This window comes from Thermomyces dupontii, assembly GCF_041956625.1.
Source record: "Thermomyces dupontii strain NRRL 2155 unplaced genomic scaffold VTN31scaffold_6, whole genome shotgun sequence".
NCBI lineage: Eukaryota > Fungi > Ascomycota > Eurotiomycetes > Eurotiales > Trichocomaceae > Thermomyces > Thermomyces dupontii.
The window spans coordinates 247,262-264,688 of record NW_027192312.1 but is presented as its reverse complement, the minus strand read 5'-3'; the positions used below and the strand labels follow the sequence as shown (position 1 = coordinate 264,688).

The 17,427-nt window shown below is 56.7% G+C and overlaps 3 protein-coding genes across 3 annotated transcripts; 2 read left to right on the top strand and 1 right to left on the bottom strand.

Moving 5' to 3' along the window:
• Window positions 1–477: 477 nt before the first annotated feature.
• On the bottom strand, window positions 478–12,662 carry VTN31DRAFT_5943 (uncharacterized protein; the record flags this gene model as incomplete). The annotated part of the gene is made up of 5 exons (XM_069406498.1): window positions 478–572; window positions 628–4,722; window positions 4,787–4,867; window positions 4,935–12,549; window positions 12,615–12,662. 5 exons carry the CDS (start codon window positions 12,660–12,662, stop codon window positions 478–480), a joined length of 11,934 nt encoding a protein of 3,977 aa, XP_069259025.1.
• Window positions 12,663–14,532: 1,870 nt separating this feature from the next.
• Window positions 14,533–15,595, top strand: VTN31DRAFT_5942 (uncharacterized protein; the record flags this gene model as incomplete). The annotated part of the gene is made up of 3 exons (XM_069406497.1): window positions 14,533–14,572; window positions 14,634–14,846; window positions 14,913–15,595. The coding sequence occupies 3 exons, from the start codon at window positions 14,533–14,535 to the stop codon at window positions 15,593–15,595; spliced, it is 936 nt and encodes a 311-aa protein (XP_069259024.1).
• A 480-nt stretch (window positions 15,596–16,075) lies between these two features.
• VTN31DRAFT_5941 (uncharacterized protein) lies at window positions 16,076–17,179 on the top strand (the record flags this gene model as incomplete). The annotated part of the gene is made up of 3 exons (XM_069406496.1): window positions 16,076–16,382; window positions 16,460–16,893; window positions 16,949–17,179. The coding sequence occupies 3 exons, from the start codon at window positions 16,076–16,078 to the stop codon at window positions 17,177–17,179; spliced, it is 972 nt and encodes a 323-aa protein (XP_069259023.1).
• Window positions 17,180–17,427: the final 248 nt, after the last annotated feature.

The following is a 17,427-nucleotide window of genomic DNA, read 5'->3' as shown; positions in this document are numbered from 1 at the left end:
CAGGAAAAAGGATAACCCCAGTCTTGTTTGTAGCTCTGTTCGTCCTCCAAGATGGGATCTCCGGAACACTGCATGAAGCATACACTTCTATCGGTGGATGACTATCTCTAGAAAGCTGCACAGAAGCACTGACAACCCACAATGTGCTAGCTGAAGAATCATACTCTTCCGCAGAATGCATCAGAGCCCCCATGACCAAAGCCACCGAACTGGCCTGCACTCCAGCCGGCGTGCTCGATCTGGGTCTCATTACTCCCATTCATCGAAGTACAGGACATAGAATAAACAACAGCAAACACACAGCATATGTAAGATGATACAGAATACCATCGACCTTTTTTCATCGAATGCAGAAACAAAACCACAACCTCATAACCCCTTTTGGGAAAACAATCATCACACTCCCCAATGTTGCAGTCTATCATACCCCATGTTTATCGCTATGGTAAACCCAGAAACAAGACACGAAGAAGACGATCATGCAAAGCCGAAGTATTCACTTCCTTGCGTCATCGCAGTGTACAGCCGCGATCGGAGTTCCTCATAGCTCTCATACTCGGGAAGGTCAAGCTCTGTCGTTCGTTAGCAACGATCATTCCCATGGTAGCATTGATTCATGGAACTTACGGTTGAAACAAGTATGCGAGCTTGGAAGGCGATCTTTGTCGCCATAGTCGCGGTGAATGTTGAACTTGCTGAACCCGTTCATGCCCTCCAGCTCCTTGAAGCCGTTCAGCGGGACCTTGCTGGTGCCGGTGACGAACTGCAGCAGTTTGGCACGCTCCTCCTTGTCGAACGAACGCACGGCGCGCCAGAACCACTGGATCTGCGGCGACGAGGGCGAGTAGTTGTGATACTCGGTGTTGTTCCTCCAGTCGTCAACATCAATCTCTGGCAGCCCCGAGATGAGCAGCTCAAGCTCTTGCTCGTTGAAGATGGAGATGAGATCCGCCGGGATGATGTCGTGGAAGCCCTTCAGGAAGTGCTCCAGCTGTTCCTTGACCGAGCCAACCAGCTTGTACTCCACAACCCGCTGGACGTATTCCTCCTTGTTCTCCTGCGTGACAGGAATGTTGCGCCCATTGGGAATCAGGTCGATGATCTGCTTCTCCCCAAAGTCGTCCGTCTCAATCGCAAAGGTCTCCGTGATGATGTCTGTAATGTCGTTCTCCAGCATCCACACCAGGCTCTTGTAGTAGTCCAGATCCAGCGTCTCCATGTCCTTGATAGACACCGGCTTGCCCAGGATACTCTTGTACACCGCGCGGCTGAAGTGGCAGTCGAGAACACGGCCCTCGTACAGAGCTTTGCCGATGATGCGCCCGATGAACTTGAAGAACATCAAATGCTCCGAGTTGACGCCGCTCAGCCGGTTCGGATGGAACGTCGTTCGATCCGACGCGACAGGGATGAAGAGCGCGTAGTTCGGGTTGAACATGCCCCGTGCCAGCACTTGGAACCACTCCCGAGTCACACCGCCAGCATCGATACCCTCCTCGCCGTGGAAGCGGACGTTCAGCTTCCCGTACTTTACCTCGTCCGCCGTCTTGAAGTAGAGCGACTTGAACGAATCCAGGAAGACTTGATCTCTGCGGACGGACAACTGGAGCGGCGGATACGAGTGTCGGGCCTCCGCTCCACGGATATGGAGCCGGCGGGTGAAATAATTGCGCTTGTTGTCGAACTCGAGAACCTTGGGATTCTTCACTAGGAGGGAGAAGGTGCCACTCATCAGGCGAGGGTTCTGGCGCACGAGCTCGTTGAGGATCTTGCGGTGCTCCTCCGTGAAGCTGAAGAAGAGTCGCTCCATGTTGGAGCCCACGCCGGTTCCCTCCTGCGGCGGGCTGGACACGGAGCTCTCCCGGCCGCGACGTGACACAGGCGCATCCTTCAGCGGCGTGTTCTTGCAGACGACCATCAAGGCCTCGATCAGCGGCAGCAGAGTCGTCGCGACATTCAGCATGTTCTCCTTCTGTCGGACGATAGTCAAGCATTCGCTGAGCTTCGACCACAGCGGGCCAAAAGTGGCGCTTTCGTACAACGTTCGCAACATGTCCTCCTTTGGAGCCGACTCGGGTTCAGCGCCCTTGAGCTTCTCCACCCGGCTGGGATCGAACAAGTAGTCCAGGGCCGTCAGCACTCGCAGCAACTTAGCCTGGTCGGAGCTGGGAGGCGAGAACTTGGCCAGCGCGAGACCCTGCATGTCCGTGCCGGACTTAGCTTGCCGGACGTGGGGGATCAGCTCGTCCAGATCCAGGAGGATGGCTTCGCTCAACCCTTGTGCCTGGCTGATGAGCTCACGCCCAATGACGTCCTTCGCCCGTGGGATCGCAGAGAGGTTGTTGATGGCCGACAGCGTATCACGAAACGTCTTGCCATTGCACTCCCGAGCGGCCAGAATGCGCACCACCAGTTGCAGATTGTAGTCCGGAACAACGGGCGGCTCGATGGTGCGCTTCTTGTTCTTGTCGTCCTCGGTCTTTGGTTGCTCGGATGATTCTCCGGAGGCTTCCTCCTGCGCAGAGGGTGCCGCCTCAGCCATCTCGCTGTCTTGACCCGAGGGACCAGCCGCTTGTGCTGGTTCTTCCGTCGACTCCTCCCCCTCCGGACGGATTGGCTCTTTACCCTTGCTCTCGGCCTCTTGCCGCTCCTTCTCACGGCGAAGCAGCAGAGTCAGAGGCTGTGTGATGGTGCTGAGCAAACTTGCCAGTTGCTCCATGCAGGTCGGGCTTTCCATCACAAGCTTTCGGTCCAGAAGGGAGAGAAGTGCGTTCAAGGCAAACCGGTTCGCCCGCGTCTCCTTCTCCTTTCCTTTACCTTTGCGCAGCGCCTTCAGCTTGAGCGCCCACGCGGACTCGTGTTCGGTGAGGAAGAACCACGAGATGTGCGGGTTATACTGCGTCAGGAATGAGAGGGTTCCGAGGCACTGTTGGACGACCATCAACGGGGTGACTTCGCTGTTGGCACTCATCGACGTCGTTGAAGGCAGTGGGCGTTTGGCAGACTGTGGAGTCTTCTGGGCCGGGGGAGTCTTGGCCCGGAGCGACAGGTGTGCGAAGCTGCGCTCAACCGCAGACACGTCGGTGCTGCCATCTTGAAGAATGGATAGCAGCAAGTTGATGACCTCCATCCGGTTCTGGCGGTTCTCGCACACGTTGTGGAGGATGTCATGAAGCTGGTGGCGTGCATTGCCTTGCAGCGGCATGAACATCAATCGGAGCAGCGTGGCCACTCCCGCCTTGTCGAGCATTTGGATGATCTGTCGGCGCTGAGGCTTTTTGGCGTCTGTGTCTTGACTTTCCTCTCGCTGCCGTTGGTCGGATCGGCCGCTCGTGTCGCCAACTTGGGTCAAACGACGACCCGGCTGGAGAGCCAGAGCTTCTCGGCGGAGGGCAGGATCGAGAGTGGCCAGCACTTCATCAGACTGGTCAGCGAGGACAACTTGACGCAGCTGAGGGTCCAGCGTAGCCAAGAAACTTGCGGTGTCCATTTCCTCCGCAACGGGACCACCGTTGGCCGCTGCCTGTCGACGGGCAGCCTCTCTTTCTCGGCGACGGCGGTCGGCGGCTTCTTGCTGCAACATCTCTTCGCGCAGCTCCGGAGGCAGCGCGTCGAGGAATTCCTGATCGATCTCCGTGGGCTCCTCGCCAGCGGCGAACGCCTGCGATCGCTGCTCGGCGACTTGTTGCATGATCACTTCCTCTCGAAGCTCCTCCGGCAAAGCCTCCAGGTACTCGGGATCGATCTCCATGCCAGTTATGTCGACCTGACGGCCACGGATGGTCGTGTGGATCCGCCGCGGGGGCTCGGCCGGACCAGCTACCGCAGGAGCAGCCGCGCCCTCCGAGGGGCCGGAAACATCCTCCATGTGCTCGTCGGCTTCCTCCGCCCTGGTCTCGGCCTGGCGTTCCTGTTCTTCTCGCCGTCTGGCGGCCTCTTCTTCTTCCCTGCGTTTCCTCTCTCTCTCTTCTTCTTCCTTGGCGATGCGCTCCAGTCTCTCCCTTTCCGCCCTCTCCTCTTCGCGGCGCTTGCGCTCCTCTTCAAGCTCCTTTTGGCGTCTTTTCTCTTCCTCGATTGCCGGGGGCACAAGGAGCCGGAGAATTGAGTTCACCACACGCTGAGTCTTCTCCACGTAGGAGTTGCCGAAAAGGAGGCTGGCTTCTTCTCGCCACCGGACGGCCGTCGGAGCCAGGGTGAAGCCAATGGCCTGAGTCGGATCATCCCGTGGCCGGCTAGGGGCTTGCTGCGGCATTCCGAAGAGGTCTTGGAAGCGGAGACCCGGCTGCAATGCTCGGCGATCGACATGCACCTGGAGTCCGTCGCGAGTGATTACGTCGAAGCCAGGGCCCCGTTGAGCATCAATGGCCTGCATGACTGCGTTGACGAAGGAGGCAGGGCTTTGGAATGGAATCCAGCTGGCGGTGTTTGTGGGATTCAAGCCGCTGATCCAGTCCGTGAAGATCTCGTTCCCGGATGCACGAGTTTGTGTCTGGCCCTCGGTTTGGCGGTTGCTGCGAATCAGCAGAGGGTTGGTTCCAACATCAGAGGGACGGGAATTGATCTGGGATCGGTGAAGGCGATAAGGCTGGCCAGTAACAAGACCGCCGCGGCCTGACATGCCAGAAACTCCTCCCCAACCGGTTCCGCCTCCACGGAAGCGATGGTGGCCAGGAAGAGGTGGCTCGTCGCCGTCCCAACCACTCCACGGTTCGATGTCCTCATCTGATAATCCCCCGTCAGTAAGACGCTCATTGATATCGAAAGTACCACGGAACTGTAAGCTTACCATCGAATCCGTCGTAGGAACCCCGATCATCATCCATGTCATCCATATCTTCTTCAATCTCATCCATCTCATCTTCTTCGTCTGAAGCGGACGAGTCAGCAAGACCGACACACATCAAAGAAACATGTTGAAACAAAATGTGTCTTACCTTCATCTTCATTTCCTTCATCATCATCCACGTCATCCGGGGCATTGTCATCCATGTTGGTGACTCGAAAGACGTCACCGCCACTCGCCTCATTGATCACACGGAGCAGATCATCGAATCGCTGGGAGTCGCCATCGCGATCAGCTTGCCGGATGTCGGCCAACTCATCTTCGAATTGCGTCAACATCTCGGCTTCCTCGTTATCTCCCGACATCTCTTCGCTTTCCCATTCGTCCTCTCGATCTTCAGCAAAGCTGTCATTGTCATGATCCCCCGTAATCTCGCCTGCCATGATTTCGTCTTCCTCATCATCATGCATGTCCTCCTCGTCTTCCCCTTCATCATCATCTTCGTCGTCCTCCTCGTCGTGCTCTCCGTCATCATCGATCAGAACCTCAATGTCCATTCCGGAGTCGCCAGGCAGACCCTCAATCGGACCATCGAGATCCTCATCGTCCTCGCTGACAACTTCCCCGTCATCCTCGGGCATTTCCTCGTCGTAGTCCATTTCGTCCCCGTATTCATCGTCGTACATCTCATCATCCTCTTCGGACTCCTCTTCCTCACTCGTCTCCTCCTCATCATGGCGAGGCTCCAACATGCCCAGAGTAGAATGCCGGAAGAGATCAGGTGTCTCTTCGCGGTCATCGTCCAGATCGGATACCGATGTTGCCGACGAGATCTTGTCTTCATCAGCCTCCTCCGGCAGGGTGATGCTTGAGGTCTCGCTGAGATAGACAGCCGTTTGGGTGAGTTTGTTCAAGGGACGAAGGATGTACTTGATCACTCTCCGGGCAGAAGGGAAGTTCAAGTCGATGTCCGCGATCGACGCGGTCAGGGCGGAAATGAAGTGCTTCTCGAACATGGTCTTGGCCATCTGCCGAGTCGTCGACTCGAAGTTCCATGATTCGAAGTTATTGTTGTTATTGTTGTTGTCACCTCCGAAGATAGAGTGGCCAAGCATCTTGTCAAACAGCATGGCCAAGCACATGAGGCGTGAGTACTTAACATCGAGGGGCTCGGTAGAGGCCATGGCGTCCTTGTAGGCCTTGAGGGCATGTTCAAGGGTAAATCGACGAACAAAGGTCAATGCCGGCTCATCCTCCTCGTCCTCGTGGTTTCGGCGCCGATTCGGGCTTCCAAACTCCCCGGTCTTCGAGCACAGCGCGACGAGGACGTTGATGGCCAGCGAGGAGACATTACTGCGCTTCTTGAACGCCAAGGACTCTTCGTGCTCAAGCGTCCCAACGGGGACGAGGGCGTTGAGCAGATAATTCAAGACACCCCCGCGCGGCTTCGACGGGGTCGTCGCCAAAGGATCGGCCTTTCTCGAGAAGTTGATGAACTCAACCTTGGTACGGTTGTAAGAGGCCAAGAGCTCGGTCAGGCATTGCAGGAGGAAGCAACGGTAGATGTAGATCGGATGGTCCTCCGGTTTGAACGAGGGCTTGTCCGACTTCTTTTGACCCCGTGCCGCGCCGTCTGCGGTGGAGGAGGTCGACGACCCCTCCTCAGGAGGTACATCGACATCCATTCGGGAGCCCGATGGATCAGTACCGGACGCGTCGGTACTCTCCTGTGGAGGCTCCTTATCGTCCACATCCTTGTAAGAGAGTAGTTCCGAAAGCAAGTAGTGGATCACGCCGTCGGGGTTCTCCACAACCGGCGGCTTAAGCTCCGGGGCCTTGCCCTTCTCTTTGCCCTCGCTCGGTTGACCACCCTCAACGCTCTCCCGTGGCTGCTCAGCGCTGTCCTTGGACTCGGTGGACGTCCCGTTCTTGTCCGTCGCCTTCAAAGTGAGCACCTGAGGGCGCTGATGAGGATCGTACCTCTGGATCTTGAGCTTCTCATTCGTCACTTCAACGAACAGCTCGGGTGCCCTCAGAACAAGGTGATACATATGTCGGACGTAGTTCGAAGTTTCCGTCTGCCTTGCAGTCCGAGACTCAAAGTGGGCAACAATCTCACTCCGCATGATTTGGCGGATGGTCTCCTCATCCTCGATGATATGTCTAAGGATGAGCATGAAGGAGCTCTGCAGTTTCTCATCCATCGAGCCGCACACCTGCTTCATCATGACGAACAGGCGTTGTAGATTTCGTTTCTCGCCCATGCGGACGGCAATGCTCCGACTGCGAGTGAGGATGGCGAGGATTCGACATACCGAGAGCGCGAGAGTAGTGTCCCGACCGATCCGAGGTAAAATTTCCAGCAGTGCATCGAACAGCCTAGTCTTGTCCTCCAGCGACAAAAGGGGCTCTTCCAGCTTCGCAGGCTCCTCATTACCTTCGGAACCATCGAGGGGAGGCGGGTTCCAGCGTATTTGCGGGGGTTGAGTATCGTCCGACAGCAAACGCTCCAGAACCAGTAAGACGTGCGCGATCCACGGAGCCGTCTCGTCGGTGTCTTTGTCAGACGGTGTGATCTTGATGAATCCCAGTAAGGTGACGAAGTAATCCTTTAGGTCGCTGAGAGTGGCGCGGAAATTGCTCTCATCCTGGATGACAAGCGCCAGCAGATTTGCGTACGCCGCGATCTTCTTCCCCGACGATCTGAAATTCTCTTCGATCTGGAGCGAGACTAGCGACTGAATTAACGTCTCTCCAACCTCCTTTCGGAACCCATCGATGTCGTGATGCCGTCTCATTGCCGCCTGGATGAGATCCGAGAGCTCGAAGGTCACATCGTGATGGACATTGAGGACATCCAGGCAACGTTCAATCAAATTTTCCCGAATCATGTCACGTTCCGAGTCAAGATCGTCGATGGTGGCAGCGACCTGACGGCGCCGCTGCTGGGCCTGATTGTCGGACGATGACTCTTGGGCACTGTCACCCCCTCGGCCCTCTGTGTCTGCCAGAATATGGTTGAGTGCTCTGGCGACGATATCGATACGGGTTTCACCATCGGTATTTTGAGCGCGGCCTTCCTCTGACTCCGCTCCCTCTTCTGCAGGACGTGTAGCAGAGGCTTGGGCGAGGAACCTCGCCAGAGAGGCGGCACGGTCCGACGGTGTGTCGCCAGATGATGCTTCCTCTGACGCCTCTCCTGACCCGGTTCCCCTGGTCGAATCCAGATCTTGCGATGGAGGCGGGCACCTCGGCGGCGGCCGGATCCACGACTGAGCCTTACAATACTCCTCAGCAGCGGTCAGAGCATTGTTACACCGATACAGAGCCTCGCGGGCGAGATCTTGGTCATAACCCCGATCACGAAGCGTGGCCAAACGGTCTCGGTTGATGGTGAACGTCTTGCGCGGGATATCGTTCACGTACTGCGGAGGATCGGATCGCCGAGCAGCGCCAGCTTCGCGATCGCCTCCCAAAACGGAGCGAAGAATGTCGACCATGCACTTGACTATTACGGTCGAGGCCTTGTCGACAAATGGCGAACTCCACAGCTCGCGCACCATCGGTACAATCTCCATCCGCAGGTCCACCAAGAATTGCGATGGGTGGAAGTAATCGGGCCGATCGCGCTCTCTCTCAGGGGATGCGAGAGCCTGAGTCTGATTGGACTCAACCACGTACGTTGGGGAGGCGATCTCGGCAAAACAAGTCAGAATGATCCGAAGGCCACCGTACGCAGAGGCGATGCGAGCTGACCCTTCCGAGTCTCCGAGAGCTTGGGAAGGCGAAGCAACCAGCTGGTTGATCTCTTCCACAAAAATTTGAGAGAGATCTCGCAATACCTTGAATCCACCCTTCTTCTGGAAAGCCAGCAGCAGCAATGTCGGACACTCGGACAGGGTGCGTTCCGCCGGAGTCTCGAATAGCAATTGAGAGAGCGAGGAGAGAATGAAGATCAAGTACGAGAACTTGTCCTGGACGTCGGAAGCTTGGTTCGTAACTTCCAACTGGAGCTGATGAAGCATAGCGTCAGCGATGGCATCAGCCACCATGGAGGCATTCTGCCGCTGGTAAGTCTCGATGCGGCGCTTCCCGATAACCCCATGGCCCAACGAATTAAAGAAGCGCGTGATGAAATTGGGCAGAGTGGTCAGAATGTAACGGAGTTTCTCGACATTTCGGAACGCAGGGTCATTTTGAACTGCGGTGTCGAGCTGTCCCCGGCCGGCATCTCCTGCCTGGGCTCCGTCGGCAGTACCGGGCCGATCGCCCTCAGCTGGACGGTGACTCGATCCCGCGTGGTCCCGATGGCCCAAAACATTGCGAGAGTCATCGGTACCCTGCTTGTCCTGACGCACCTCAGTAGCCTCTACCCAGCGCTTGGGAATGTTCTTCTGGAGTGCGATGTCCTCCCAAACGCAAGCAGCATGAAGCTTGCCCAAAGAGGTAACAATGGTACTGTAGCGCTCGGCCAGGTTGACCTGAGTGAAGGCAGAGGTCTGCTGGCTGGGACGGGTCTGATACATCGGAGGCGTGTACACTTCATGAAGGAGGCCCGTTAGCACGTATGCAGCCACAAGATGCTGGGCGAGATAGGTTCCCTTGGTTGCGGCCAGCTGGGCTATGGGACTGTCACTAGCCGCAGCATCCGATTCTGGTTTCGTGAGAGAGGTGAAGAAGCCGGTTGGCGAAGGTTCCCGCCAGAAATCGGACAAACAGTCGACCACATCCTGCGTGCGCTGGACCAGCGAGGGAAGTACCAGCTGCGGCTTGGTTTCGGCCATCATATGCACCAATTGCACGAATTCAACGAGTGCCTTTGAAACGCGGAAGTTGTGCGGCAGACTCGGCAGAGTCGCAAAGTCCAGGACAAACTCGACACCACCAGCCTCGATGAATTGCGTACAGTTGGTTTGGTTCTCAAAAAATGCACCAAGAAAGCGGACGACTGGATACATGTAGTCTTCAGGGCCGAGACCCCATTGATCCTTGCCGTTCGCATCGAGAGGAAAATTCTCAGGATCAGGAAGGTCGGAGACGTCACCGAGAACCATCTTGCCTCCGTTGGGAAGGGTCGCATCCTGAAGATGAGGGTAGCTGAATGCACCTCCAGACTCAACGGCCTTGTCGAACGGAACGCCGAGGTCAGTCAACCAGGAGGACTTCGGGCCAACCGCATTCAGGCCATTCCCGTCATCACTGCGTCGCCAAAGCCGCGTTCCGGCACCAGCGGTCCACGCCATCCGCTTGCACATAAGCCCCACGCGAGCCACCATAACGAGAACGGCGGACATAACGGAAGGTTTCAGCGCCGGATGGTGACGAACGAGCTCGTCAAAGGTAGTACCCAGCGAGCGCACGAGGGTACTGTCGTCCTTCATGCATTTGACATGGGCGGGGCTCTCAAAGATTTCGAAATATGTGTCGAGTGCACCGGACGACTGAAAGAGTTCCATACCAGATGTGTTGAGACATATGGCACCGAACGCTTGGGGAATCGAAGACATGGCTTCCGAGGCGGGCAGGATTCCGCCTGCGAGCTTCTGGTTCGGGGACCTCAAAAGGTAGTAGACGCGAGGTGGAGCGGCGGGTTGCTCTGACGAGGCAGGGGCAGGCTCAGCTGCGGCGGCCGGCTCGTCGGTCTCGATGGGCTCGGGCAGGGGCGGCACGCTGAGGTCCTTCGTAGCGACCGACTCCAAGAGGCTCTTGCTGAGACCGGCCTCGGCGATGACCGCATAGCTGGTGGGCTCATTGTGGATAAAGCTGCTCAGGATATTCACAGCTCCACTCCAAACGTGCGAGCCAAAGACGTTGGCATTCTCATACACCAGTCGCAAGGCGGTCAGCAAGGGCGGCGAGTCGATCAAGTTCCGCAGCAGACGGTCAAAACCGCCGCCGCTGTGCTGCATGATGTGGTTGACGAATCTGAACAGCCACCGGAGAGACTGCTGCTGGAAGTAGGCGATCTCATAATCTACGGACGGGGTGCGGAACTTTGCGGGCAGGCCACGGCCCTGGGAGACGTTCTCCAAGGCCGATTTGGTCTCGTACCCGATCAGTTCGGAAACAGCGTCGAAGCCGCGCGCGCTGGCAAGGGTCCCCAAAGCATCTCGGACCGCATGGACAAACGTGTCCAGGAACTCCAGAACGCGAGGAAACATCCGGCGAGCCTTTTCCGTCCTCTGGTTCAGGATGTCGACAAACATTGTCATCAGACCAGCCGCAACCAACGTCTCGGGGGTTCTCGAGCCGGAGCTCGGTAGCGTACGCAACAGGGCAAACAACGCGTCTCTCCACTCCTCCGATTCGGTCGGTTCGTCTTCCTCCTTCGACACCTCGGTGATCGCCTTACGAGTCAGGAACATGAGCACGCCATGATTGACGTTGACGTTGAGGGCGGCGCAGACGTCAGCAGCTCTGGACTTTTGTCTCGTGAGCGCCTCCAAAGCGTTCAGAGCCAGCGTCTGTGTGAGCCGAGAGGCCCGGATGTCACCGCTGGCACCGAGGTGAGCCAGTTCGGCGAGTTGGTACACCAGCTGCAGCCGCTTCGGCTGATCCGCGTCTTGCTGGAGGACCTTTTGCTGGAAGTTAGCTTCGGAATGGACATATGCCAGGTTGGCCATAGCCAGGATCCGGATATCCAGAATCTCTTCGCGCGTCGCGTCAGACTTGACCAAGGAGTGGGCAACGCGAAGTCGGTGGAGGAAGTCATATTCAGATTCGTTCGGGACGTTGGGGATGGTCGACGCGGTAAGGTCAGTGAGGCTCGACGAGACCACCCGCGACACTGGGATCGTGACTACTTTGGAGCCGCGCGGTGTCTCCTCCGGCTTCGAGACTGGAGTGGTGAACTGCGAGGCGGGCAATTCCTCCGCGCCCGACGAGCGGCGCTGGCGCGGAGTGGGAAGAGTGGCGCTACGACGCAGGGGGGTGGGGGTAGAAGGTGAGTGAGACGGCGCCGGTTCATGGGCGGGCGAGTCTGGAGCGGGTCTGGCCTGCTCCGCGGCGGCGCCAGACGGGTAGTAAACAGCCCGGACGCTCCCCCATTCTTCCCACTCGTCCGATTCCCGCAACAAGGCAATCATGTCATTGGCATTGTGCTTGGTCGGAGGAGCGGTTTCGTGACTTCGAGACAGCACCGCCGGCGACGGAGTCGCCAGCCTGCTGACCGTATTCGGGCGGGGGAATGGGGCGGCCAGTTTCTGCAACTTGTCGAGGTTGATGTTGTAGTGGGCGGACAACAACGACTGGGAGGAGGCAGCATGGCGCTGGCGAGCATGGTAGCGCTGGGCCAGAGCGAGGGCAACGCGCAAGGTCTGCCGCAGCAAGGAATTGGACGTGGTGTTGAGCAAGTCATCGAGACGGTCGCTGCTGCTGTACAGGCTGCGGTTGCCGCACTTTTCCAGGAGTATCAGGGAGAAGCGGAGGATAGCCTCGACGAGCTCCCGGTCTCCCTCGGGGCCGTATCCTCGGGAGTCCAGCTCCGCATCCAGCTGCTGATCAGAGACGGTGGTGTTGGGAAAATCGTGATGCCATGATTCCTTCAACACGGAACGACCGAACGGCGTCTTCTGGGGGCCCCGCTTGAGGTCATACCGGTCAATGACTAGGGCCAGGACGTCGTCGAAGCGATTGAGGACATTGATCCAGTGGTACAGATCACCACGGGGGAACGACCAGATGGCGGGGAGCGCGGCCAAGGTCGCGGGCAGGTCCACGAGGGGCACCTGAGCCGCTCTCCGGGTGAGATCCGCGAAAAACGGCGACTGGCCAAGGGAATCGCACGTTAGCCGTCCAATCATGCCGGGAGATGGGATGGGATGCAACTTACGATGGTCGCCTCGTGTTTGGGATTCGCCAACTTCTTGATTCTCCCCATGGTGGATCAATCACTGAATGGCAAGCATGGGATCAAATCTCGATGCCGCCATCAGTCCCAACCTTTATCATGTCGACTTCACCTCTTGCTGATTCGTCGGGACAGTCTGCGATGGTGTCGACGAAGCCGCAGCCTTCTCCGCTTCCGCCTTCTTCTTCTGCTCCAACCACTCCTCAAACGTCGGCGGGTCTGGTAGCCCAAGTTCTGCCCTCTCCTTCTTGAACCGTTCCTGGATCGCCGGCGACTGCATCACCCGATACCGCAGCTCCCAACCGAACATGCCCAACTCCTTGATCCGGGACGGGCTATCACCCAGCAGGTAATTGTCGAGACCGCCGCACTTTTCAATCGTCCGCAGCGCCTTCTTCGTGACTTTGATGTAGAGATCCTCATTCAGCGCGTCACTATGCAGCTTCTTCCACCGAACATTGGGGCGCCATGCTCGTCGTGTCTTGCCGTGGTTCCGTCCCTTGGAGATCTTGTTGCCGAATTGAATTTCGGCGCCACCGTAGAGGCCAAAGTCGGCTTGTTTGTATGTTCGTCGCGGTCCGTAAGGGTATGGAGGGATGTGCTCGGGAAGCTTCTTGGTCCGGTACACTGCAGACGTTGTCGAGAAACTTCGGGCCGGTGTGGTCAGGGAGAGCCCCCGGAATGCCGCGGTAAGGGAGTTCGCGGCATTGAGGGCCGCACGAGCGGGATTGGTCATTTTCCCGGTCGTGGATTCGCCGATTTAGTCGACAGGTGGGATTAGATGATGGTTTGGCTCTGCGATGGATGGATGGTCTGGGGAGATGAATTTGACGGAGCTTGACCGCCTTGGACTTACGCTTTCTGATTGGTCCATTGAACACGGAGCGCGGTAGACAACGATGCGTAACCGGGCGTGTGGAGATGAAGTCGGAATGCAGAGTTCGAAATGAATGACGTCTTAAGAGCTGATGACAAAGTACTCCGTCCGCACCGGCCAGGCAGCGCTGGACAGAAACCGCGATAAGACGAAAAGGAGGGAAACGAGCTTCCGCGTCAACAGAGAGTCGACGAAGACGAGAGAGATAGGATCGAGGGAGGTGCGAGCACGAGTGCAGAGTAATACAACGGCAACGAAGCGAAGCGGAAGGGCGGAGCTACGGTGCAGGGCGGAGCTCCACGCAAAGGTCCAGAGAGCCAAGAGCGGAGGTCTCGGGAGGGAGAAAGAGGAAGGAACGGAGGGAGGAAGAGGGCTTTATATTTCCGGCTCGACTGGCGGAAGGGACGATGATGGAAGGAAAAAAAAAAAGTCGTTGAGGGCAGGAAGTGATGGGGGACGTGGGGAATGCACCTTCCTCAGATTTCCAGCCAGGGTTTGCTGTTTAGGTTAGGCAAGCAGCCAAGCATAGGGACTGGAGCTATCCGGTTTCGCCGGTGTCACGTGACCGTCCGGTGCTTTGAGCTCATTGTCGTCTGGGCAGTGCTGGACGGCCTATCAAGAGCTGAAAATTGGCGGAGCGGAGTGAGGGCATTATGTCATTTGCTGGAAGTTCACAATTGACCGTTGATTATTGTGGTTGCTGTTTTGCTGTCCTTTGGGGCAGTGGCAAAGTCGATCCACGATCTGATCTCGCGGAGGCTCGGCGCAACGATTCCCCGAGCTCCTGGGACAGATCAATTTTCTTGCGTGTACGGAGTAGGCTGGCGTGAAGGTACCTGAATTCGTGTACCGAGGAGCACTCTTCCCATTCAGGCCAATTTTGAGCCCCGTAGCTAGGGAAGCTTTGGACGTGGTCCCCAAGATCGCCCCTTCGAACATCTGCTGGGTCTTTAGAAAAGGGTCGCGGTGCCTGCAGGAGTCGCGTGGTCTGCCAATTGCAATTGGAGAGCAGCTCCAGTCGCCATGGCCTCGAACACGGTGAATTTGGTGGTGCACCCGCGTGGTATTTCCCCTGGACGCGGTCTACGCGAAAGTCCTTTGCTAATGTGATGGTGGGTTGACAGGGAAACCAATCCGAGCGCTGCCCAAGGAGGTCAGCGTCTCGTTGGAAGCCCCAGCAAGCGATCTCTACAAGGCTCTGGCGCAGAAATCGGGCTACTCGATCCACCGTCTGCGCGTGACCAAGGGGAGCGATGGCAGTCTAGTCCCAAATGGCTCTCAGAGCCTTCGGGAGACGGGCCTGAGCGCCCAGGACACTATCTACGTGAAGGATCTCGGTACGTCGCCAATGATGTGACGGTGTATTGAGACCGCATGCGGCTGACAGCACTTGGCGTGGTCAGGTCCCCAGGTTGGATGGCGCACGGTCTATATCATCGAGTACCTCGGTCCGCTGGTGTTCCCGGCTCTGTTCCTTTATGTGTTACGGCCGTATCTGTACTTCAACTTTGAGCAGCCGCTGCCGGAGCCGTCGTGGGTGCAGCAGCTCATCTGTGCGATGTTGACGCTTCACTTCCTGAAGCGCGAGTATGAGACCATCTTCGTCCACCGCTTTAGCCTGGCCACCATGCCCGCGTTCAACATTCTGAAAAACTGTGGTCACTACTGGTTCCTGGTCGGCATCAACATCTGCTACTGGGTATTTCGACCGGACGCCGCGGCTGCCAGTACCAACCCGAACCCGGTGCTGCTCTATGGCGGCCTGGCTCTGTTCGTCTTTGGCGAGCTGGCCAACCTCAACGCTCATTTGGTCCTGCGGGATCTGCGCCGGCCAGGCAGCACGGAGCGCGGGATCCCCAAGGGTTTCGGATTCGGTCTGGTGACATGTCCCAACTACATGTTTGAGATCTTGGCGTGGGTCGGCGTCTACTTGGTGTCCGGCCTCAGCTGGAGCGTGCTGCTGTTCACTTCCGTCGGCACGCTCCAGATGTGGGACTGGGCGGTCAAGAAGGAGCGCCGGTACCGCAAGGAGTTTGGCGACCGATACAAGCGGAAGAAGTATGTCATCTTGCCGGGACTGCTGTAATGCAGGGGTGACGGAACTTCGAGCAATGCGTTGCATTATTAGCCTACGGGCCAGATGTCAATCAGCATGGGGATTGGAACTCTGGATACGAGCATTAGAATGCTGGTTGAAGCTTAAAAGTGAGCAATCCTATTAATAATAGTGGTCATTGCTAGTGTCAATCCATGACGTCGGCGATCTAATTAGGTACTTACGAGTAGGTTAAGCTCATAGCAGTGAGGAGTACAGTATGTAATCCCTCAAGCAAATACGGAAAAACAATAATCCGGCAGCTCGTATTGCTCTGACAAACGTTGGAAGTACTGGTAATCGTTCACGGGCATGTCTCAGACAGGCTCGCAGTGTCGAGTCCAAGTCGGGGTTCAGACAGCAGAATAAATCATGTCTGAGGCCCCTGGAACATAGTGTATATTTTGCATCTATTGTGCTTTGTTCATACACCTGCCAAGGGCGCTGGCAGTCAGCGCCGAGCAGCTCACCATGCATTACGCTCTTCCTCGCAAGTCCTCGAATCCGACCCGATTCGCACCTCGCTCAACGTTCACCCTGAAGCGTCGCCGGCAGCTTAAAACGCTCGCTCTGATAGTCCTTGCCGGTGTAGCTCTTTTCCTCCTTGTGACCCGCCTCCTTGCACCGTCGTCCTCGTCCGGCAATGGCACCATCTCCACCTTTGGTTCGTCTGCAGTTGCACCGGTCGTCCTTGTGACAGTGCTGGATTCAGAGAGATGGAGCCAGAGTTATATTGAGAAAATCAAACGCAATCGGGAGGATTATGCGAAGCGACATGGTGCGTGCCCTTGCCGTTGCAATGCCTCCGCCAATCTGCCCGGTGTTTCATTCCGTCGTCGCTGACCGTGCCCTCAGGATACGCGACGTTCTTCGCGAATGCCTCCGACTATGCATACACGCTGCTCGGACAGCCCCGTAGCTGGACGATCGTCCCCGCGGTTCGCCATGCCATGACCGAGAACCCGCATTCCACCTACTTCTTCCACCTTACCGCCAACGCGCTGATCATGGAGCCGAACCTGTCGCTCACGTCTCATGTCCTGGAGCCCTCGCGTCTGGATTCGCTGATGATTCGGGACATGCCGGTCGTACCTCCGGACAGTATCATCAAGACATTTTCTTACCTCAAGCCCAACAATGTGCAATTCATCGTAACCCAGGATGCGGAGGATCTCGTGTCAGACAGCTTTATCATCAAGCAAGGTGACTGGGGTCGATTCTTCCTCGACGTGTGGTATGATCCTTTGTATCGTAGCTACGACTTCCTCAAGGCCGAGAAACATGCATTGGTAAGTCTTTTTCTCGACTTGGCATCAGCGGAGAACGTTGGCTTAGCGATATCAGGATCACATTGTGCAGTGGCATGCAACAATCCTCGCCAAACTTGCTCTGGTCCCGCAGCGCGTCATCAATGCTTACAGCAAGGACTCTCCCGGTGCCGCCGTCGATGGTACATATCAGAACGGCGACTTTGTCATTCATTTCCATGGTTGCGAAGATAGCAAGGGACGGGACTGTGAAGCGGAGATGCTTCCGTACTATAATCGATGGCTGAAGAGTGTATCGTCGGAATGATTGCAGTTCGTTATTGATGTCTCTTCCTGGGCGTTCTATTTACAACGTTATGCGCATGCTTGTTCATGCTGCGAGTACGTCGACATGTATTATAGCCATGTGTGGGATATATCGGCTGGATTGATTCGTTTGGGTCATACATTGAGTTACATGTACCTCCTAGACAAATCTGCAGTATGGTTCCGGTTTTAGAAATTTGATGCCGTTGACGCTATGTATACATGAATAACAAATCATTCAGACAAACC